Source organism: Mangifera indica, chromosome 5, assembly GCF_011075055.1.
Source record: "Mangifera indica cultivar Alphonso chromosome 5, CATAS_Mindica_2.1, whole genome shotgun sequence".
Taxonomy (NCBI): Eukaryota; Viridiplantae; Streptophyta; class Magnoliopsida; order Sapindales; family Anacardiaceae; genus Mangifera; species Mangifera indica.
In genome coordinates this window covers 13,582,906-13,606,804 of record NC_058141.1, presented here as the reverse complement: position 1 = coordinate 13,606,804, position 23,899 = coordinate 13,582,906, and the positions used below count along the sequence as shown (strand labels likewise).

Sequence of the window (23,899 nt, the reverse complement as noted above, 5' to 3'; positions counted from 1 at the left end):
TTGGAGAATAAAAATTTAGTTTCCATTATTCACCTTCACTTTTTCAAGAGTGACGGGGTGTCAAGAGAGAGAATAGAGAGGACAGACTGCACTTTCCATTAGAATAACTCACATGAGTCAATCAAAAACACAGTATAGATAAAGCTGCAAGTAAATAATGCTGCCTTCCCGTGATTTAATTCTATGTTTCTTCTCTTGGGTCGGTGAAGCTTAGTCATTTCAGTAATGAGTAATCGAGACCTTTTTTATTTTACTGTTTTTCATGCTTTTTTTTTTTTTAATGGGCCATCTTGTTTTGTTAATAAACCTGTGTTGTTTTGAGAAGAAAAGTTGAAGATTGTAACCGGGTTTGTCTCATCATATATATATATATTTTCTCTGTAATGGGTAATGCTAGTGTTAGAAAAATTGGAGAAGGTACTTCAGGAGTGAAGAATAGTGAATATGGAGAGGGCTATGAGCAGTCTATGGAGTTTGGAAATGATGATGCTGGTGTTAGCTATCATGGGCATGGTGAATTTGTAGACCCCATGGCTCACTTTCCTCCTCAAGAGTCTCCTCTCATGTTCAATTCACAGGTTAGCTCTCTTATAAGTACTACTCTTGCTTGTGTTTGTTCTTGTAAAAGATAAAATTTTGTTTAAAAAACATGGACAACAATTTCTTCGTCGTGTCAGGGGTAGTTTGAACTTGAAATTTCAGGAAGTAACAATTTTGTTTATGTTAATTAAGTGATAATTTTTACCTTTTGTTGTGTAGGATTTCTGTACTTTTCTTTCCTTGAAAAGCTTTATATATATGTTTCATTGAATTATCAATTTTTCAAGGGACGATGATAGACTTATAATTCATGTTCAGTTGGGGCTAAACTCAATGAAATGCCTTTTCTGACAGGAAGTTCAGTTTGATGGATGCTATTTCTGTGAATTATACAAAAATTCCATGGTAAAATCTTACAATAAGTCCAATACTTGTGCAAGGGCCATGAATTTATCTTTGAATGTTGATTGATGTACGACTATTGTAGGGTTTTTGGGTTGTATATTGATGACTTGAAAATTTGTCTTGGTGTCATACATGAGAATTTGTTAAATTGGGAAATGTTTCCTAGTTTAGGTTAATATGATGAGAAAAGAAGCGCATCTTCCCTGCTTGATAGTACCATTGGCACTGCATAATTATATCCTAATGGAATACAGTTTTAGTACTTATCGGGCATGTGAAAGTGCTTTCTTAAAAGGGGCTCAAGTGTCTTTAGAAAATATCATGCAGTGCTAACAGCCACCATTTAATGGAACACTTGGTTTCATGTTCATTTATATTTTCAGGTTTCCGCAGCTCCATTACCAAGACCAGATGAGTTAGAGCAAGTTCAAAATCCTGCCATTCAACATAATATGACATATTGCAGCGACAAACAGGCATCAATGATAATATGGAGTTATGGTGGCAATCAAGTTGCTGTCACTGGATCATGGGACAATTGGGAGATTGTGTATGGAATTTGTTCTGATTTCATTTTCAAGTTTTCCATTTAGTTTTTCTTTTATGCCATGAACTAATATGGAAAAATTGCCTAACTCTTCCGTCAGAGAGCCGTTGTGGAGTGTTGGCAAAGATTTTGTTATTATGAAGATGCTTCCATCAGGTATATACCACTACCGGTTTATCGTGGACGGTAGGTTGACCTATGCTCCGGAATTACCTTGGGAATGCGATGACACAGGGAGTGCTTACAATATACTGGATTTGCAGGTACTTTTAAAGCTTTTACTCTGAAAATTACCGCATTCGGGTGAAAACACATGCCTTTAGCATTTGTTATCCCTCTTTCTCTTTTCGACCAAGCTTTCAGACTTTTGATACCCATCAATTAATATCAGGGGACACTTATAGTAAAACACCAGAGACTCCTTTTTTTCTTTCCTGTGTTACTCCATCTAGTAATGTCATGTGTGTGCCTTGAAGGTTGAAATGACAGCTAGCCATCCGCCTGTAAATAATTGCGATTCACAGTTTCCCTTGCCCAACAGCTACATGTACGATTGTGTTAAAGCAGAGTACATACCAGAGTCTCCTAAAAGTCATTCTGAGTTGGATTCTCCTGCTTCCCCATTCTCAAGCTATGACAACAATTCAATAAGTGACAATGATTTCAGCAAGCCTCCGCCTGATCTGCCTCCACAACTTCAAATGACATCGTTAAATGAGCCATCTTCTTCTATGGCCAGTCAACAGTCTTTGCAAAGGCCTCAACACACAGTGTTAAACCATCTTTACATCCAAAACAGTGATACTGGTCTGCCCGTGGCCCTTGGCTCAACATATCGCTTTCGCCAAAAATATGTCACTTTAGTTCTATACAAGACTCCAAGGAGGTGAGGGGTTAGGTAATATGTGGCATTGTTAAGAAAAATGTATTATTGATGAATATGGTAGGTTAGAATTGCTTTTCCAAGCTTACTGAGAGTGAGTCATAAATTTATAGTGGAACACACTAGTGTATCTTCCTAACTAATTTAATTTCAACACAGGTTTTGCTATAAAATGCATTTTGCTGGGCAAATGCCCTTAACTGGCTTTCTTTGTCAACAAAACCAGTTGCCAAAAGCTTGTATAGATTATCTGGCTTTCGGATAAGCTGGTATTGATGGCTGATGAGCAAAATTAGGACTAAAAGAACCGGAAAAAATGGTGTCATTGATACTTGTTTCTTATCAGGCTCTGCAGTCCAATTTATAAATCTTGGGTTCATTGATTCAATGAAACGAAACGACATACAGTTTTTTTAACTCCAGTTTATACTCATAAAGCTAACAATTATATTAAGAACAGATGTAACAAACTATAAATGTATGTTTACATACCAAGTAGCTACTCATCGAACAGGCATCTTAATCCAACCATTGGCAAAAGCAATGGCTAAGAAAACGAAAGGAGTTGACATGCCAAATATTATAATGTAAGGAAGAGGGGTCTTCATGGGGTTCTCCCCTTCTCTCTCTCCTGCTGTTTGCCAAAACCTGCAGTAAAGTTTCTGAGTGCATTCAACAGAAAAATTGAAGAAAATTACTGCAGCAAAGTTTCTGACTGTAGAATAGTATACTGACTGGTCTGGTTCTTCTTCTCTTGTAACAAACTTTCTTTTTCCTTTCGGCTTGACTTCCCCATCACTTCCCCCTAACATGCATCATCGAGATCTGATTATCAAGTACTGGCTTGACCTGTTTTTGCCAGGCATCAATGAAGAACAAACAACAGAATGAACATTAATGCGAATTCGAGATACTATCTATTACCCAAGTTAGCGAGAATTTTGAAATGAACTCTTGGCTTCAGTGAAGTAGGTATGTAAGTGAGAGGATTCTGTGACCGTAACTTGGGAAAAACTGAAACTTTGGTACAGAGAAAAGAGGAGAGGGCCGGCTTGGTTGCCATTTGAACAGAAGTTGTGTGTGTTCTCTTTGCCCATCTCCTGACTATCACATAAATTTGATCAGTGGGGTAGTTTTGGATATGCAATGCGGGTGGCACCACCCATATATTTGCCTTTTTCCGCTTGCTAGCCTTATCATATGATTAACTTGCCCATGTAGTCATTTATCCCTCATTTATGACAATTTTGTAGCGTCCCGCTGCTGGAGTCTGGAGTGAACTGACCAAAGTATTATCTGAAGCACTTGGGGAGTATCGGGGCAACTGAGCTGGTTAAAAGTATCGGGGCAACTGAACTTGTTAAAAGTATTGATGGCTTCGTTACATTGACAAACGCGATTGTTCGGTTTAAAAAAAATATATTTTGGATTGAACAAATTTTGAGTCTTAAGCAAGATCGGACAAGTTCTTTGCTCAATAAAATTTTTGAACTCCAGCTTGAATAAGGTTTTTCAAACCCATGATTCGATTAGACCCAAATTTTCTTTACAGGTGATTATATCAAGTCTACATGATCAATCAAACCCACTTGTTCTTTGGGGTTGTTGATCCGATGGTTAACATCAATTGCCATTTTGAATATATCTTTACTGTTTGATGTTGATTTCTTTTGAAAGAATTCCAAAAGTTCAACTGCATTCACTGTCTTGTTAGTGGTTGATGCAATTTTTGAAACCATAGCAAAGCGTGGGGGCTTGCTCAAGCGCTTGGTTGAATGACTACTTCCCACTCGAACTTTGATTAAACAATAATTTATTATTTAAAAAAATCATTTTCTCATTCGTCATATACTCATTTTGCATAAATTTTTTCAAAATTCTAACCTAACTTAACAATTAACATATAATAAATATATAAAGGTTAATTTTTTTGCTTTGTCCATGAAATTCTTCCTAATATCACAAATTAAACACCACATTAGTCTCATTTTCAGATAAACCTAATCTCAATTTGTTGAAAGAACAACCAAGGGGAGAGACCAACATCTGAGAAGATAAAATTTAATTATTATTTTAATTAATGTTTATTTTGTTTAAAAATTTTAAATTTATTTGAGAAGATAAAATTATAAGGCAAGAGAATTCTGTTTCTGTGATGATTATAATTGGGATATAACAATGTGGGCAACGGTTTATCCCTCATTTGGTGCTCCTGTATACTACGAGGGCCAAGGACTAGTGCGATTCATTTTGGAAAGTGCGGTTTGCATCAGGGCCAGGGGGACAAAGGTGCTTGCATTGATAATGGTGTAGTAAACTTTAGAATAGAAGACACTGACAAGGTTGCCAACGTCAAATCAGAATGGGGAGTGCGTGTCACTCAGAATCAGCCAGGATATAAAGCTGGGTTCAGGGGCTGGGGAGATGAAAGAGATTGTCAGTTGTGCCTGAATTTCGCCCTCATGTATCACTCCTCAAAAAACTGCTACTCTGGGAAGCTTTGAGCTTTCCACAACTTGATTTTTCTGACTTTTGTAACTGGTGTGGCATAAAATACTTTTTGTTGAGTAGAAAAGAAAGCATAAGTGACTTTTTGTCTGTTTTTAGCAAAGTACTGAATTTCTTATAACTATGCTGAATGATCATGGTGCAGTCTTAATAAACATCTCAACGTCCAAACTCCTTGCAAAGCTATAGGTTGTCTTTTGGTTATTATAACCATTTACAATTGATACTGGATTCTCTGAATTCTGATATTCAGCTTTTTCAGGCTGACATAGTTTTGAGTTTGTACATAAGATTACTTAAGTATTCTTTTCAGTTTTGTCCATGTCTCTGTGTGCACTTGATGATTCTGTTTCATTTGGAAGGAGACCTGCACTCTTTGTTTTAACTTAGAAAGTGTTGCGCTTTTATACTTCATATGTCTAGGATTGAACTTTTGGGATGATCAAGTGAAATATGAAATATGGGATGACCGGTGAATATCCACTAGTAGATTTTTAATGGAAACAGTTGTGAGTTGTGACAATGGAAGTTATACATTCACCTACCCGCAGGAGAGATAGGAATCAAAAGAAAGACCTTTATAATAGCCACAACAAAGATGATGCACAATTTGAAAATTGAGTGACCTTATGAATTTATATGAAATTTGAGGATATGATTTCTCATTGCTGTTGAATTAGGTGCTTCTATAATTGATTATATTCAGAACTTACCAACTCTGTAAAATTGAATCATCTGTGATCCAACCTTCGTTACTGGTTTGGTAACAAGTGCAGACATTTTAAATTTTCCAGCAAATTGGATATGTGTTGATTTTATAGAGGATGATTCATTCGATCTGCTTCATTCAGTCGAGGGATAAATTTGTGGGCCTGCATGGAAACGAAAAAAGAGTCACTTCATTGGTGAACCAGGAGTTGGACTTGGTAAGTCACATCTTCTTTTCCTTTTAGTTCTTCCTCTTTTTCTTATTCGGTTTACGCTGCCACCGATATTTGAGCTGTGAGTTTTCATCCCATCTGCTTTAGAATATTGCAGACTTTTTATGGTTAGCTAAGGTTGAATCTAAGACTACAACAGCTGCCTTTCAATCTTATATGTAATTTATGAGCAAAGATGGTTTGTTAAATAGGCTTTTCTATGTTTTTCCTTTCATTGGGATTCAATGAAACTCCAGATGCTGCTATTAACAGTGCAATTTAGCTTCTCCATATTGTATGATGCATGACAGACATGGCCAAGTTTCAGAAGTTTTAACTGGTCAAATTCCTTCAAATTGATCTATGTATCTGCATTTGTACAGTAACTCTCTCTAAGATTCCATGCCCCATGTCACCTCTTTGTATATCTATAATTTCCTGAGATGAATTTATTGTGATTAATAATAAAAAAACTGTAAATATTATGATTATTAGTAAATTAAATATAATATGTTTTGCAGGAGATTTGTTGTGTTCTCAAAATGGTAATGGGATTGAGTTTGAGTCTGAGTAAAGGAATTTCAATCTTATTGGGAAACAGAAAAGAGAGTGCAGCTGCTGTTTTTAATCCGAGAATTCGATAGGCAACCCAGAAACCCCTCCTTGTACAAATATGAAGATACCCCTTTCGTGTACATTGCACCGCAGCACAAGCCTGTCTTCATCTATTGCCAGCTATGATGATGATGATGATGATGACGATGATATTTGGCTCTGATGTTGACACATGTTAAAAATATATATTGGATTTATAAGTGTGAAAATTAAAACCCATATTATATAAAATCAATTGATTTTTGTTAAAGTCTAATCCACACACTTATATACCACTCTCTTATGTTCTATTTATTATATATGTGACTCTTTTTCTTTCTTTTTATTTTAGTCTCTGATACCCCTATTTAAGTATAAGCACCTAGATTGTTAGAGCTGTCTTTTTTGTTTCAACTGGTTTTTTAGTTGGGTATGTTATCACTTATATTCAAGAATACTTTAAACTGTTAACCTATCGTTTAACTCGTACTCAGATACCATATCGAAAATATATATTAAGTTTATAAGTATAAAAATTAAAACTCATATTACACAAAATTAATTAATTTATGTTAAGATCTAATCTATACACTTATATATCACTTTCTTATATTTTATTTATTAAATATATAAAAGATTTTTTTTATTTAAGTCTCTGACAACATGTGTGTATGTATATCCACGAGCTATTTCTTTATCTAGACAAACTGTGAGGCAGGATTGGGATTTGGGACCCCCCATATATGAGCAACACCTACGCCTCACTTTTTTATACTCTCATCTTTCAAAGCCAAAACCTACTAAAACATGGAACCCAATTATCGTGCCAGACTTCAGTTCAACTTTAATTCCTCGTTTCTTAAAAAGGACCCCAGAGTTAAATATATAATATTTCATATCATTTCGTTCGACATATTTTAAAATTAAAATTTTAATTTATATGATAAAATAATTATTAAAATAATTATTAAATTAAAAATTTCACTTATATAATATAATCGATTCAATCTTAAAAAGTTATCTAACTTAAATAAAGTTTTCTTGTTTAAAAAAAATTATTTCAGATCAAAATTCTCTTTATACAAAAAGACTATAATAAGGAAACGTTTGATTCAAATGTTAAAAAATTATTTTGATAATATATCTTTTATTATTAAAATTACTGTATTTGGTTTGTTAGATAATAAAAAATTTCGATAATTTTTAATTTCCAATACTAATATGAGAGATAATATAAAGAATAATTTGATTATCATCTTAAATATTAAAAAATTACAATATTTTGTTACAGTATAACAATATAACATTACTTATTAGCTTTTTTAGAAAAAAAAATCAAAATTTTAATTAATATAATAAATAATATAAAAATTATTTTAAAATAATTATTCAAAAAGTAAAATGATATTTTAACATTCTTTTATTAACTCTCACAAAAAATAATAATTATTTATAACTAACAATTTTAATTAAATCTTATCAAATATAATAATAATTTATATAAATAATCATCTAAATAACCTATTTTTATTATAATATTTTATTTTTGATAATAAAATATTATTCAAACCAAATCAAAAAAATAATATTAAGTTTTATATTATTATTTAATACAGTTAAGAAATAATTATATAAATTTTGAATTAATAAAAAATTATAATTTTTTATATATAATTTAATTATACAGATGATATATTATTATTTAATTAAATATTATTTTATTTTTAATTTAAAATTATTTAATTATATAATAATATTTTATCAATATATTTAAATTATATATAAAATAATTTTATTAAAATTATAAATAAATTCATGTGTCGTCTCAAAACTGTGGTGGCTAAAACACGTGCAGAATAAAAAGAAAATAATAAGCACCGACATAAGTAACGAATCGTTTTGTTTATTTAGACATAAAATGAAAATTCCATTGACAAAAATATTAATTTTATTCCAGACACACCCCATGATTCAAGCGAGGTAGGTATTCGGTAGCACCAGTTCACGTGTCGATGATCTATGCCCTGGGAAATCTTAGTCACACACACTCAGATTACAACCGTCTCTTGCAGATGCAAGCTTGTTTTTCCCAATATATATTATTTATAAGGCCAAAAGACTATTTTCCACCAATGTACGCTGATTTCTTATTTTTAATTTTAAAAATTTTATTTATTTATTTATATATGATTAAATTTAATAATTTTAAAAGTGAAATTATTATTTTATCTAAAATATTAAAAATAAATTTATATTTATATTTTTCACTTTAAACTTTAAAAACTAATAACTTTTCAATCAAGTTTTCAAAAATTAAGGTTTTCAAACTTTTGATTCAATTTTTTTAGTAATAATCGACGATTTTTAAGTACTTATTTTTTCTCTCCGGAGCCTTCTCCTTTTGGTTGTGTATAATTCAATGAATTATCTTTATCGATGATAAGACCATATAACCTGGGAAGATGCACAATAAAAAAGAAGAGACACTAAAAAGAAAGTGTAAGAGCTTGGAGATTGTTGGTTGTTGTCAGAACAATTGAATCTGAAAGTTTTAAAAATTTTAAAGAAAAATTATAATTTTTAAAAATTTGGGTGAGGAGAAATGGTAGTTTTTAGGTTTAGAAAACCTTTGGCATATTTATAATTGTTATCTGTATCGTCTTGGAATTTTGTGCTGCGTCATTCAGTTTCCGTTTAGGGAGTCGGATTTTGTCTAGAGGTTATGAATAATAAATAATATTAAAAAATAAATAAAAGACAATGAAAATAAGCGTGTAAGAATATAAAAAGGAAACCCGGGCAGAAAACTCGGAGATGGGGTCAAACAAGAGAAAGTGTTGTAGTTTCGTTGTTTTCACTTCAAAGCCATTGAGAACAACAATTTCCATGGATTTGTTTGAGTTTTCAGCAAAGCTGTAAGAAATTTAAATAAAGTTTGATTTACTTGTTGCGGGCAATTTTTTATTTTTGCTGTTAAAACTATACTGAGCTTGTGGGATTTGCTTATCTGGGTGGTGTTTTGTGTTGGTATGTAAAGAGGGTTCTGTAAAAGCAAGAAAGATAACCCATTATAGAGAAATTTGAGGGGAATCATTTTCTGGTGAGCCTCTTGTTGGCTTTATCGGTTTGAGGGTAGAATCTTTAGGATTATCAACTATGAGAATGATTTTGCTATCTTTTTGTCAAACTTTTTTCATGGATTCATGGGATTCAAGATTAAAAAGTAAAAGAGATTGCTTTTTTGGTATTGGAATACTGATGAGTTTCAATCTTCTTTAACTTTCTTCACGATTCCTGGTCCAGAAGATTCTAGGTGACAAAGAGTGGTTAAGTTAATTTGGTTTATTGTCTTCGATTATGGTTTACTGTTAGAAAGGCTTAGTTTTTCTGTTGACCGAACAAACTTGGGGATTTTGGAGGATTTAAATGCTGTTACACGGGTTTTGAACCATTTATTTGCTTAGATTGGTTTGAGTCAAGAAGCCAGTGAGGAGAAAGAAGGGGAGAAGGGTTGAGGAGGAGGGAAGGAGGGTGGAGACATGTCTTCAAAGTCAACAAACAAGAGTAATTCTTCTAGAAATTCTAAGAGCAGTTCTGCTCGATTGAAACAAAATGCTCGTGTTGGTGCACAGACCTCAATTGATGCAAAGCTAGATGTAGACTTTGAAGAATCTGAGCGTGTATTTGATTATTCTACTTCCATTGATTTCAACCTCTCAAGTTCAACAAGCAAAGTTCCCTCTTCCACTGTGTCAGCTTACCTCCAAAAGGTGCAGAGAGGCAGGCTAATTCAACCCTTCGGTTGCATGATTGCAGTGGATGAGCAGAATTTCACAGTTATAGCCTATAGTGAAAATGCCCCAGAGATGTTGGACTTGGCACCACATGCAGTTCCAAATATTGAGCAGTTGGAAGCTCTGACATTTGGAACCGATGTTCGAACTCTCTTTAAAGCCCCAGGTGGTGCTGCCTTGCAAAAAGCTGCCAATTTTGGGGAAGTTAATCTTCTCAACCCGATACTGGTTCATTGTAAAACCTCAGGGAAGCCTTTTTATGCAATTCTGCATAGAATTGATGTGGGTTTAGTTATAGATTTGGAGCCAGTGAATCCAGCTGATGTGCCAGTGACAGCTGCTGGGGCATTGAAGTCATATAAGCTTGCTGCCAAAGCCATCTCAAGATTGCAGTCTTTGCCTAGTGGGAACATATCATTGTTATGTGATGTTTTAGTCAAGGAAGTAAGTGATTTGACAGGTTACGATCGGGTCATGGTTTATAAATTTCATGAAGATGAGCATGGGGAAGTTGTTGCTGAGTGCTGCAGACCTGACTTAGAGCCATATCTTGGCTTGCATTACCCGGCTACTGATATTCCTCAAGCTTCCAGATTCCTCATTATGAAAAACAAGGTTAGAATGATATGTGATTGTTTGTCCCCACCAGTTAAGGTAATTCAAGACAAGAGATTGGATCAGCCATTAAGTCTTTGTGGTTCCACAATGAGAGCACCTCATGGGTGTCATGCCCAGTATATGGAAAATATGGGTTCGATTGCATCTCTTGTGATGTCTGTGACAATCAACGAGGAAGATGATGAGCTAGATGATGATCAGCAGCAACGAAGAAAATTGTGGGGCTTAGTGGTTTGCCATCACACTAGCCCAAGGTTTGTTCCATTTCCTTTGAGGTATGCTTGTGAGTTCTTAATTCAAGTCTTTGGTGTACAGATCAACAAGGAAGTAGAATTGGCTGCTCAACTCAAGGAGAAGCATATTCTGCGAACTCAAACTGTGCTCTGTGACATGCTCCTTAGAGATTCTCCTGTAGGAATTGTGACACAATCACCTAATGTGATGGATCTTGTTAAGTGTGATGGTGCTGCACTTTACTATGGAAAGAAACTTTGGCTGCTTGGGGTTACCCCTACGGAGGCACAAATTAAAGATCTTGCACAATGGCTTCTTGAATACCACAGAGGGAGTACAGGGTTAAGTACTGATAGCCTTATGGAGGCTGGTTACCCAGGTGCTTCAGTTCTTGGTGATGCAGTTTGTGGTATGGCTGCTGTTAATATTACTTCCAGAGATTTCCTTTTCTGGTTTCGGTCTCAGACAGCAAAAGAGATCAAGTGGGGTGGTGCAAAACATGATCCAGGTAGTGAGGACGATGGAAGAAAAATGCACCCCAGATCATCATTCAAGGCTTTCATGGAGGTTGTTAAGCAACGGAGTTTACCTTGGGAAGATGTGGAGATGGATGCCATACATTCCCTCCAGCTGATATTAAGAGGATCTTTGCAAGATGAAGTTGTGGAGGATTCCAAAATAATTGTGAATATTCCATCTGTTGATGATAGGATTCAGAGGGTGGATGAACTGCAAATCATCACCAGTGAAATGGTTCGCCTAATTGAGACAGCTGCTGTCCCCATCTTTGCAGTTGATGTATCTGGTAGTGTAAATGGGTGGAATTCCAAAGCAGCTGAACTAACTGGTCTTACTGTTGAGCAAGCAATTGGCACACCTTTGGTTGATCTTGTTGATGGTGATTCAATTGCCATGGTTAAGAATGTGCTGTCATTAGCTTTGCTAGGTATAACTTTGATTTTTTTTTCTTGAATAGCTCATTTGTTGCACACATGGTATCAGGACGACCTTGATGCTTTTACTGACAGATCTAGGCACATACTAATTGTTTTTCATACTAGTGCATGTGAAAAATTTTGTTTCTTTAGTTTACCAACATCGATGTGTGTACTTAGATTTTCATTTTACATGGTTGACACTGCCATATTTTGTTGGTGGGTATTTGTCAATGGGGTTATATATTAAGTCCTCAGTAAAAGGCATAAATTCTTTGCCATCATCATGCTTCTAAATATTGAACTTGTACAAATTGAAGCAGACTAACAGAGTGCTTGTGTTTGGTTCAGGTGCTGGTTCTTAGTCATTCTATTGCCTTAATTCAAATTCAGTTTGTTTAATACATTCAACTCAAGTAGTTGTGTGAAATACAGAAAGCTTCTACCTTCCAGTTGGGTCTGTCTAATCATGTCATTTTAATAAAATGGATGTATACAGTTGTGCATCTATGCTTTTATAACTCGCCATATATTTGATAATATGTATTTATCCACTGTCAAGAGTTGTCAACTAAGTGAAGGTTGATATTATACATAGTTAATCAAATTTGTCCATTGTTCTGAATATTTCACTGTTTCTGGTGCTAGCCTATGTATTCACAAATCATTTCAAATTGTATTTCCATCTAATTTTATATTGATACAAAAATGACAGGTAAAGAAGAAAGAAATGTGGAAATCAAGCTTAAGACATTTGGTCCTCGGGAAAACAGTGGTCCAGTCATTTTGGTAGTCAATGCTTGTTGTAGCCAATATAAAAAGGAAAATGTTGTTGGTATTTGCTTTGTTGGGCAAGATGTTACAGGCCAAAAGTTGGTTATGGACAAATATACCCAAATGCAAGGTGATTACGTAGGAATTGTGCGGAGCCCATCTGCTCTTATTCCTCCAATTTTTATGACCGACGAGCATGGTCGGTGCTTGGAGTGGAATGATGCAATGGAAAAATTATCTGGTTTGAAGAGGGAAGAAGCTATTGAACGGATGCTTCTAGGGGAAGTTTTTACAGTCACCAATTTTGGTTGTCGGGTCAAAAATCATGACACCTTGACCAAGATCAGGATAATAATGAATAGGGTAATTGCTGGCCATGAGGCAGACAAATTGTTGTTTGGGTTTTTTGATCAGCAGGGTAAATATGTTGAAGCATTGCTGTCTTCGAACAAAAGAACTAATGCAGAGGGAAAGATTACTGGGGTTTTGTGCTTTTTACATGTGGCTAGTCCAGAACTTCAATATGCTCTGCAGGTCCAAAGGATATCAGAGCAGGCTGCAGCCAATAGCCTCAATAAGCTGGCATATATTCGTCAGGAAATTAGAAAGCCTCTGAGTGGGATAGTTTTTGTTCAGAATCTAATGGATTCTTCTAATTTAAGCAAAGAACAAATGCAGCTTCTGAAGACAAATGTGATGTGTCAGGAACAGTTAACCAAGATAGTTGAGGACACTGACATCGAAAGTATTGAGGAATGGTATGCCTATTACATTTGATCATTAACATGTCTGCTTATGTTTAATAAATTAGTCTAGCTGATTGCAGAATCAATAACTAAGTTTCATTTGAATAAATTCTCTGGAGAGGCTTATGTGCAAGCATAGACAAGGCTTTTGCTTGTGCTGGCCTATTGCAATTAAGCAAGCATCCAAAATGAGTTAAATTGCCTGAAACAGTCACATGAGTTTCAAAACATGACAAGAAGCATCCAAGAAACTTCAAATTAAATGTATTATGTAATTTGGTTATTTGTAAAATTATTAATATAGATGTGTCTTTTAGGTATTAGTATTGACTCACATAGCAAAGGAGCAGGAATGGAATAATGGTGTGTAAAAGAAGATAAGTGAATTGTCTCAAACATATGATAAATATTGTCAAATCATACTGTTTTCTTATAGGGAACCAGAATTGCTACATGTGTAATAGACCTTGGAGGGTATGTGGTCAATCAGACTATGTTTTCGAGGAAATGTTGAGGAAACAGTTAAACAATTAGCAATATGAATAGGATTAATCAATGTGGAGCTGTGTTTTAGAATTTGTCAGTTGATACTTCCTAAGCATATGTTTGCCTCCTGCTCTATTATTCTCTTAGTTGGTGGACAATACCAATTGTGGATTCTCTGTTAGTCTTAATTTTAATCTTGAGATTTGATGATATAATTATAATATACCATTGTGATATGATCTTTTGTATTCGGCTTCACCTTTGCGGATACTTTTCTCACAGTGAGCTTTAGTTAACATTTAGCATTTTGATGCTTTGTTTATGTCTTATTTCCTGCTGGTGTTTCCATTAACTTCCACTTAATGTGTCTCTCACTTGCAGCTATATGGAAATGAAATCCAGTGAATTTAACCTTGGTGAAGCTCTTGAAGTAGTCATGACCCAAGTTATGATACCAAGCCAAGAACACCAAGTGCAAATTGTCCGTAATCTACCTGCTGAACTGTCATCCATGAACTTATATGGAGATAAATTGAGACTTCAGCAAGTCCTTTCAGATTTTTTGTCTAATACACTCATCTTCACCCCAGCATTTGAAGGATCTTCAATTGTATTCAGTGTAGTTCCGCGAAAGGAACGTATAGGGACTAATATACACATTGTTCATCTTGAATTTCGGTAAGTATCATTTGAACTCATCACTTTGTTGTAAGGTTTCTGTTGTTCTCAAGTAAATTCAGCCTGACCTGCCATCAGTATATATATATTCAAAAATGAAACTGGTTAATTATAAGTGTGTTACATGCAATTCAGTGTCATGAAAACTGCGAGGGATATTTTCAATATTTTCAAACATTTTCTGCTGTGAATATTGTTTGTCATTGAACTAAATTCAACAGAGCATTTGCATGTTATGTTTCACTGTATCCTCAAGTAGTTGGTGAATCAGACTGTGGTTATTGTGACAGGATCGCCCATCCCGCGCCTGGAATCCCAGAGAAGTTAATTCATGAGATGTTTTACCACAGCCAGAATGTCTCAAGGGAAGGTCTTGGCCTATACATCTGCCAGAAGCTTGTTAAAATAATGAATGGAACTGTACAGTATGTTAGAGAGGCAGAAAGATCAACCTTCATAATTCTTGTTGAATTTCCATTGGCTAACCAAACTGATGTTGACAGAACTCAATGACCTAGAGAACTTGATGAGCTAAATAATTTTTACAGTCATAGCTGAAGTCAAGATTGTGGCTGGATGGTTCTGGAGATTGTGATGCTCAGCTAGGCAAAGTGAATCATCAGTGTGAAGTTTCCTGGAAATAAGAAATGGAATATGTTCAGTTGGAAAATCTTGACAAAATCCAGCCCAGATAGAAACTTCACTCTTCTGTAACATTAAATTTCCAGTTATTCCTCAGTGAGAAAATATTCAGCCTGTTGAGCATTTTACATCTCTCTTTTGTAACCTCAACTCTTCATAACATCAATTCTCCTTGGTCTGGAAGTGTTGCAACATCGCAGACTGTACAGTGAAACCTATGTGATGATTAAAAAAGAAAAAGAAAACTTGCCAAGACATGTTTTGCAGCCATGGAAAGGGTACAATTCCTGAAAATAGATGAGGTGGTCATGGTGTAAATTTTCAGTATATTAATGTCGTAAATCTACATTAAATCAATCCTATTTCTGAATGCCCTCCTTTGTGGTTTTTATATCATCATCTTATCTTATGTATACTTTCTATTTACAAATACCATATAATGTGTGGCATGCAGAACTTGATAAAATTTTACTGGACATAGCCAGGTGAGCCTAAAACTACAATCAAATCATTTAATATCGGAAGCCAAGCCATAACTCACTCTCATTCGAAACACTGCAAGGCGCCAAAAAGCATGAGCAAAACTTCCCAGTTCCACTCTCAAGTCTCAATTGTCCCATGTTTCGCTTCTTGTTATGCACACATAAGCGCAAGCGTAGTCTTTCGACGTTCACTGTCTCATGTTTTACTACACAAAACACAAGCAACCCTCTTCTCTTCAATCTCCAGAACCCGAAACCTCATAGCACAAACTCTCCAATCCCATTAGAAAACTTAACTAATCAGCACAAAACATCGCAATTAGTGTCGAATGCACCAAACTCAGTGTCATCTTTGTCGCATTTGAGCTTCGATTTGTGTGAATATTTGGTTAGTACTTACAAGGATTCTAATTGCCTAAAAGATGCTAAACTCTTTCATTTGCAAATTTTGAAACATGGGTTTGCTTATGATGTGTTTTTATGCAATACCCTTGTAAATGTTTATGTTAGAGTCCGTGATTTGGTGTCTGCAAGTAAGTTGTTCGATGAAATGCCGGATAAGAACTCAGTTTCTTGGGCTTGCCTGGTTTCTGGTTATACACAAAATGGGATGTTTAACGAGGCATGTAAGGTGTTTAAAGATATGGTTTCTGCGGGGGTTTTGCCAAATCATTATGCTCTTGGTAGTGCTCTTCGAGCTTGTCAGGAGTCTGGACCAAGCGGGATTAGATTTGGGATGCAAATTCATGCTTTCGTTTTGAAATCTAAGTATGCATTTGATGTTGTATTTAACGTATTGATATCAATGTACGGGAGTTGCATGAAGTGTGTTCATTGTGCTCATCGTGTTTTCGAGGAGATAGATATTAAGAATTTGATATCTTGGAATTCTATAATATCAGTTAATTCACAAAGAGGAGATGCAGTTTCTGCTTTTGATCTTTTCTCAAGCATGCAAAGAGATGGTTTGGGGTATGGCTTTAGACCTAATGAGTATACATTTGGAAGCTTAATAACTGCTGCTTATTCTTCTGTTGATTTTGGTTCATGTTTGCTTGAGCAGATGCTGACTAGGGTTAAGAAGTCAGGTCTTTTATCAGATTTATATGTGGGTAGTGCTTTGGTTAGTGGGTTTGCTAGGGTTGGGTTTTTTGATTATGCAAGGAAGATTTTTGAGCAGATGAGTCAGAGGAATGTGGTCTCCATGAATGGCTTGATGGTTGGATTAGTAAGGCAGAAACGTGGAGAAGAAGCAACTGAGGTTTTTAAGGAGATGAAAAACTTAGTTGATTTAAATATTGATTCCTATGTGATCTTATTAAGTGCTTTTACTGAATTTTCTCTGTTGGAGCAAGGGAGAAGAAAGGGTAAAGAGTTTCATGGACATGTAATCAGAAATGGTTTATTTGGTAACAAGGTTGCAGTTGGAAATGGACTTGTTAATATGTATGCAAAATGTGGTGCTATTGAGGATGCTAAATCAGTATTTGCACTCATGGACGAAAAAGATTGTGTCTCATGGAATAGCATGATATCTGGTCTTGACCAAAATGAGTGTTTTGAAGAAGCAGTCATGTGCTTCTGTGCAATGAGAGAAGATGGATTGATACCTTCAAATTTCACGCTGATCAGCTCTCTGAGTTCGTGTGCAAGCTTGGGTTGGATCATGCTGGGACGGCAAATCCATGGTGAAGGGCTAAAATTAGGACTTGATTTGGATGTTTCTGTTTCAAATGCTCTTCTTTCTATGTATGGCGATACTGGATGTCTTGCTGAATGCTTGAAACTTTTCTCATTGATGCCTGAATGTGATCGAGTTTCATGGAATTCTGTGATTGGGACGTTAGCTAATTCAGAGGGTTCAGTTTCTGATGCTGTAAAATATTACTTGGGCATGATGCGTGCTGGATGCACTCTTAACAGAGTAACTTTCGTAAGTATTCTTGCATTAGCATCCTCTCTTTTACTTGGCAAATTGGGCCACCAAATACATGCTCAAGTGATAAAATATCATTTAGCAGATGACACTACAATTGAGAATGCACTTCTGGCATGCTATGGGAAGTGCGGAGAGATGGATGAATGTGAGAAAATATTTTCTAGAATGTCTGAGAGAATGGATGATGTCAGTTGGAATTCAATGATTTCAGGGTACATACATAATGAACTCTTGCCAAAGGCCATGGATTTAGTCTGGTTTATGATGCAGAGAGGACAGAGATTGGATCGTTTCACCTTTGCCACTGTTCTTAGTGCTTGTGCCTCTGTTGCAACATTAGAGCGAGGGATGGAAGTCCATGCTTGTTCCATAAGAGCATGTTTAGAATCTGATGTTGTGGTTGGCAGTGCAATAATTGACATGTACTCCAAATGTGGAAGAATAGATTATGCTTCAAGGTTTTTTGATATGATGCCTGCAAGGAATGTATATTCTTGGAATTCAATGATATCGGGTTATGCACGTCATGGACATGGAGACAAAGCTTTAAGCCTTTTTTCGCAAATGAAGTTAAATGGTCCTTTACCGGATCACGTAACTTTTGTTGGAGTCTTATCAGCTTGCAGTCATGCAGGGTTGGTTAATGAAGGATTTAAACATTTTAAATCCATGAGTCAAGTATATGGACTGGCTCCTCGGATGGAACACTTTTCATGTATGGTGGATCTCCTTGGCCGGGCAGGTGAACTTGATAAGATAGAAGACTTTGTTAACGCGATGCCTATCAAGCCTAATATTCTTATTTGGAGGACGGTGTTAGGGGCTTGCTGCCGTGCAAGCGGTCGCAACACAGAGTTAGGTTGGAAGGCTGCAAATATGCTATTTGAGATGGAACCTCAAAATGCCGTGAACTATGTACTGTTAGCTAACATGTATGCTTCTAGGGGGAAATGGGAAGATGTGGCAAAGGCTAGAATGGCAATGAGGGAAGCTGAAGTTAAAAAAGAAGCTGGTTGCAGTTGGGTGACCATGAAGGATGGTGTCCATGTTTTTGTGGCTGGTGACAAATTACACCCTGAGAAAGACTTGATTTATGAAAAACTCAAAGAACTTAACCAGAAGATGAGGGATGCTGGATATGTGCCCCAGACAAAATATGCACTGTTTGATCTTGACGCAGAGAGTAAGGAAGAAGTCCTGAGCTATCACAGTGAGAAAATTGCAGTTGCATTTGTCCTAACTCGCTGTTCAGGATTACCCATTCGGATAATGAAAAATCTTCGCATTTGTGGCGATTGCCATTCTGCCTTTAAATTTATATCAAAGATTGTAGGTCGGCAAATAGTACTACGAGATTCCAACAGATTTCATCATTTTAATGATGGTAAATGTTCGTGCGGAGATTACTGGTAGTCGACAGTTCAAGATTAGTTGAGGACCTGGATATAATAGATGAAGGCTTAATGTAGGATTCTTCACATGGGGGAGAAAAGATGAAACATTTTCAACATTTTTTAAAACATACAGTGTTATTAATAATAAGAGAAGTCTCTCCATCTGGCCATGGATTCAGTCTTCTCCAATCTCCCGGTGCATTATTATTTGAGATTTCATGCAAGAGTTGAAGTAGCTAAAACCTGACCTTTCTGTAGAGAAAATTCTTTGAGGTTCATCCATTATTTTATCTGTCATTTATGGAAAGATTGATGTTATATGAACGTAGTTCTGGTGGAATATATATTATTTTATTTTTAATTTAAAATTATTATTTTAAAATAAATTAAATTTATTTTAAAAAAGTTATCTTGCCATGTCATCAACTAAGAAATGACGTGAACATAGTGACATGGTAGAATTAGAACTGGATTTTCAGACCTAGGTTGGGGCCGCAGTGCTACACCGGGCTTTGCTCATAACGAACATAACTGGACCTTCGTTGACTGATTGTAAGCGGAAAAACTTCGACGGCGATGAATATTGAACCCAAAGCACTGCCTGCCAAGAGAGAAAAACTAAAGTTACGTGAAATGGGTTTCTCGTCCAGGTAAGTAATTAATTAAATCTGTTTTTATAATAATATTTTTTTATTTCTTATAAAAAGTTTGAGTTTTTGTACTAACATATAAATCATAACCCAGCTTCTTCACTGTACTTGAAACAGAATATAATAACTTGCAGGTGGTCTTTGCTGCACTACGTTGTCAGAAACTGAGAAAGTGGAAGGGCTATTTGAGGGAGTTTCTGCAGTATTTTTGCTGGTACGTGTCATTTTTCAATTTGTACCTATGTTTCAAGGTTTTTTTTTTTCTAATATTCATTTTGGCTTTGTTTTACAGTGCTTGATATCAATGGGTTTTTTCTCTTGGTTTTTCACTTTGTGATCCGTTTCTGCTTTTGTAATTTGTATTTGTTTCGTACGTTTTACTTTGTTATTATTATTATTAATTTTAGTTGGCTTTTCCCTTTGATATCAGTCTCTTGCGTTATAATTGTTGTCAGATGACATTTCTGAGTTAAAATTATTATTCTTCACTAAATTTGTTATGCTTTAGATTCATTTGGTTCTCTTCATGTCTAGCTATGTATTAAATTTGGCTTTGTTTAGATTTATGTTTCATTATTTTTTTCAATTGAATTGAGCTTTGCGCATGAATGTGCGTGTGTATTAACTTTGTTTCCATTCCCTTTTTGGGCTGCAATCGACATAAATTTGCTTCTCTAAAACAAACTTATTTTGGTTTGAGATTTTTTGATGTATTATTATTATTATTATTAATGTATCATGCGTATGGTTGCATGGAGAAGTTAGTGATGAGAAGAAAGGCAAAATGTTAAATATTGTTGTATTATTTGTTTTGGTTTCCCAATATTATGATTAGTTCCCTTGTAAGGCATTTGTTTTGGAATTAGTTGAGTGCAAATTCGCAATTTAAGTCCAAGTAATGAGTTCTCTTAGATTCATTTTAGTTTTCATCTCTTAATTGTTGAAAGTCCCTTTTTGCATTTCTTAGAATGGAAAAATAAAAGACGAAAAGAAGTAAAGAAAGGCTTATGCTTGATGTGGTTTTGTTTGAAGGGCTATATATTGAAATTCAGAAAATTATTTTTGCTGTAGTGTAACTATATGTTAATCATAATACCGTTTCTATTGATGGTGTTTGTGCAGCATGAGGGTTTGAAACTGGGACTACATTTTCATTTTCCTGAAGAAAGGGCAACAAAGCCAACCACTAACATCTGGATTTGATGTCAGCAGTGTCTATGTGGAGATAGGAAATGTTATATTAAGTACGAAGGAGATGATCAGACATCAGCAAGTAAAGACAGAGGCACTGTCATCCATGTCATTCCCAGAAGCTGCCTTCACACCTCATGTGGGTCAGATATTCAAAAGTGATGATGAGGCTTTTGAATACTACAGTAATTTCGCAAGGAAGAATGGATTTTCAATCAGAAAAGCATGCTTAACTGAAAGCCAAAATTTAGGTATCTACAGGAGAGATTTTGTTTGTTATCGTTCTGGATAATCAACAGTGAAAACAGGCAAATGTGGAGCATCCTAGGGATCGAAAGTTAGTATGATGTGGATGTGATGCAAAGTTGTATTTGACAACGGAAATTGTTGATGGTGTCACTCAGTGGTATGTTTCACAATATAGTAATGTTCATAACCATGAATTATTGGAAGATGACCAAGTGCGTTTGCTTCCTGCATATCGGAAGATACAGGAGGCAGACCAAGAAAGGATTCTTTTACTCTCCAAAGCTGGGTTTCCTGTGAATAGGATAGTTAAGGTGTTGGAACTGGAAAAGGGGATTCAACCTGGCCAGTTGCTTTTATAGAGAAGGATGTGAGAAACTTTGTTCGGATTTGTAAGAAGACTGTTTAGGAAAATGATGCATTGCTTGTGGAAAAAGGGGAGAATGATATGCTGGAACTTCTTGATGCCTGCAAGGCTATGGCAGAGAGGGATGTGGATTTTGTTTGACTATACAACTGATGAAAGTGATAAAGCTGAAAATATTGCTTGGTCATATGGAGAATCTGTCCATGCTTATGCGCTGTTTGGAGATGTGGTTACATTCGACTCCACTTATCGTTCTATCACCTATGGATTGCTTCTAGGAGTTTGGTTTGGCAAGAATAATCATGGTAATGCAATTTTTTGGGTGTGTATTGCTGCAAGATGAAAGTTCTCAGTCATTCACATGGGCATTACAGGTTTGTGGACACAAATTCTTGTGATACAATGACCTCAATCTTCATCTGCCTTTTTATGATGTTCTTCTTTTGAACAGACTTTTGTCCACTTTATGAGATGAAGACGTCCACAGACAATTCTGACAGATATAGATTCAGGGTTGTGGGATGGTATAGCTAGGGAATTGCCAAATACTAAACATTTTATTTATATATGGCGTATCCTGTCCAAATTTTCTTGTTGGTTCACTCTGCCTCTTGGATCACAGTTTGAAGAATTTAAAGCTGAGTTTAATATGTTGTGTCACCTGGAGAATGTAGAAGATTTTGAACACCAGTGGAACCTTTTGGTTGCTCGTATTGGACTTGCTTCAGATAAGCACATAGCTTTACTCTTCTCATATCGAGCATTGTGGCCATTTTCCTATACTAGAGGTTACTTTCTGGCCCGTGCAATGACAGCAGAGTTTTCTCAATCTTTGGATATTTTCTTGAAAAAAATCTTGAGTGGACAAACATGTTTGCCAGTTTTCTTTGGGCAGGTATTTGACTCAAATGTCAGGTATTTTTGTCCAATATTTACTCTTTTTGATCAATGTCCTGAATGTGTTGGCAATCTTTGCAGGTTGGTGCTGCTGCTAACTTTGGTAATTTATCCAGAGAAGGAATTCAGTATATGCATATCAAAACTTGCATGCCTATTGAAGAGCATGCCCGAAGCATTCTTACTCCATGTGCCTTCCGCATATTACAACATGAAATTATGCTTTCCATGCAGTATGCAACAACTGAAATGGCTAATGGTTCATATCTGGTGCAGCATTACAAGAAAATGGATGGCGAGTATCTTGTGATTTGGATACCTGAGGATGAGCAAATTCATTGCTCATGTAAGGAATTTGAACAATCGGGAATATTGTGTAGGCATTCTCTTTGAGTCTTTGTAGTGAATAACTGCTTTCAACTCCTGGAAAAATACCTTCTCCTTCATTGGCGACTTGAGAGCTCATTAGTTCCTATGGGAGATCAGCGTGCTCTAGGTAGCAGTGATCAGTGTGCCGAGGCCTTTCATTCTCTTGCTTCATCTCTGTTGACAGAATCATTGCTATCCAGAGAACGTTTTAGTTATGTCCATAGAGAACTTACTGAGCTTCTTGATCATGTCAGAAGTTTGCGTTTGAGTGACGAATATGTTGTGAATATGGCAGCTAACAATGTCAGTGAATCATAGGTTTGGCAAAGTTCAAATGGAGATTAATATAGCTGCTCTCAGAAACTTGTCATTAAAAAATCCAAGGGATGCCTGAAAGATGATATACGGAGAGGTATCAAGGGCAGAATTCAAGGTCAGTAACTAATGTGAATAATTTTTCACTTTCGACTGTAGGCAAACAAAATGAGGCTGTCAAATACAGATTCTTCATTGTTCTGGACGGGCCATTCTAGATTTTCGCACAGATTTTTTTTTTTTAACAATTTATTGTATTTACATGAATGACAGTAGGATTCACATTTTAGAGATATTGAATTTTTTATTTTTTTTAACTGTATATATATATATATATATATATGTGTGTGTGTGTGTGTGTGTGTGTGTATTTATGTGTGTGTCACTCATCTCAAATCTTAAACAAAAATACCGTAATAGTAATTTATTTTTTTCAAAATATAACTCATACAAAAAGAGATAATACATAATAGTAACTCTCTCTTTTTACTCAACTTTTCAGTAAGGGAAGGAATTTTGCAATATGAAAAAAAAAAAATTTTAACAAAGAAGGTACATGTGATTGAATAATAAAACCAGTGAGAAAAATCATTATAAAATATTTAATTTGGACCCGTGATTTTATATTATTAGATTGTTTAATATTGTGATTTCATTACCTGTTCTTCATTTAGTTTTTTATTTAGACTTGAATTTTCATACTTTTTAACTATCAATATAACATTATAACAACATTATAATAACA

The 23,899-nt window shown here is 35.3% G+C and overlaps 4 protein-coding genes and 1 pseudogene across 7 annotated transcripts; 4 read left to right on the top strand and 1 right to left on the bottom strand.

Moving 5' to 3' along the window:
- Nucleotides 1–40: 40 nt before the first annotated feature.
- LOC123217608 (SNF1-related protein kinase regulatory subunit beta-2-like) lies at nucleotides 41–2,575 on the top strand. Its single transcript, XM_044638698.1, has 4 exons — nucleotides 41–578; nucleotides 1,329–1,495; nucleotides 1,593–1,755; nucleotides 1,969–2,575. Exons 1-4 carry the CDS (start codon nucleotides 384–386, stop codon nucleotides 2,380–2,382), a joined length of 939 nt encoding a protein of 312 aa, XP_044494633.1. The 5' UTR covers nucleotides 41–383; the 3' UTR covers nucleotides 2,383–2,575.
- A 229-nt stretch (nucleotides 2,576–2,804) lies between these two features.
- Nucleotides 2,805–3,503, bottom strand: LOC123217670. Its single transcript, XM_044638764.1, has 3 exons — nucleotides 3,300–3,503; nucleotides 3,111–3,180; nucleotides 2,805–3,023 (listed from the first exon to the last, which is right to left on the bottom strand). Exons 1-3 carry the CDS (start codon nucleotides 3,436–3,438, stop codon nucleotides 2,879–2,881), a joined length of 354 nt encoding a protein of 117 aa, XP_044494699.1. The 5' UTR covers nucleotides 3,439–3,503; the 3' UTR covers nucleotides 2,805–2,878.
- Nucleotides 3,504–9,156: 5,653 nt separating this feature from the next.
- Nucleotides 9,157–15,700, top strand: LOC123216883 (phytochrome C). The gene is made up of 4 exons (XM_044637522.1): nucleotides 9,157–11,989; nucleotides 12,694–13,510; nucleotides 14,366–14,662; nucleotides 14,953–15,700. The coding sequence occupies exons 1-4, from the start codon at nucleotides 9,937–9,939 to the stop codon at nucleotides 15,173–15,175; spliced, it is 3,390 nt and encodes a 1,129-aa protein (XP_044493457.1). The 5' UTR covers nucleotides 9,157–9,936; the 3' UTR covers nucleotides 15,176–15,700.
- Nucleotides 15,701–15,783: 83 nt separating this feature from the next.
- LOC123216884 (putative pentatricopeptide repeat-containing protein At5g09950) lies at nucleotides 15,784–23,476 on the top strand. 4 transcript variants are annotated; one of them, XM_044637524.1, is made up of 5 exons: nucleotides 15,784–19,769; nucleotides 19,887–19,983; nucleotides 20,892–21,947; nucleotides 22,025–22,468; nucleotides 22,552–23,476. In XM_044637524.1, the coding sequence occupies exon 1, from the start codon at nucleotides 15,923–15,925 to the stop codon at nucleotides 19,136–19,138; it is 3,216 nt and encodes a 1,071-aa protein (XP_044493459.1). In that variant the 5' UTR covers nucleotides 15,784–15,922; the 3' UTR covers nucleotides 19,139–19,769; nucleotides 19,887–19,983; nucleotides 20,892–21,947; nucleotides 22,025–22,468; nucleotides 22,552–23,476. The 4 variants fall into 4 exon arrangements, with proteins under 4 accessions (XP_044493459.1, XP_044493461.1, XP_044493458.1 ...); XM_044637526.1 differs by having other exon boundaries at nucleotides 19,904–19,983; nucleotides 20,892–22,468; XM_044637523.1 differs by having other exon boundaries at nucleotides 20,892–22,468.
- On the top strand, nucleotides 19,696–23,476 carry LOC123216383 (annotated as a pseudogene).
- Nucleotides 23,477–23,899: the final 423 nt, after the last annotated feature.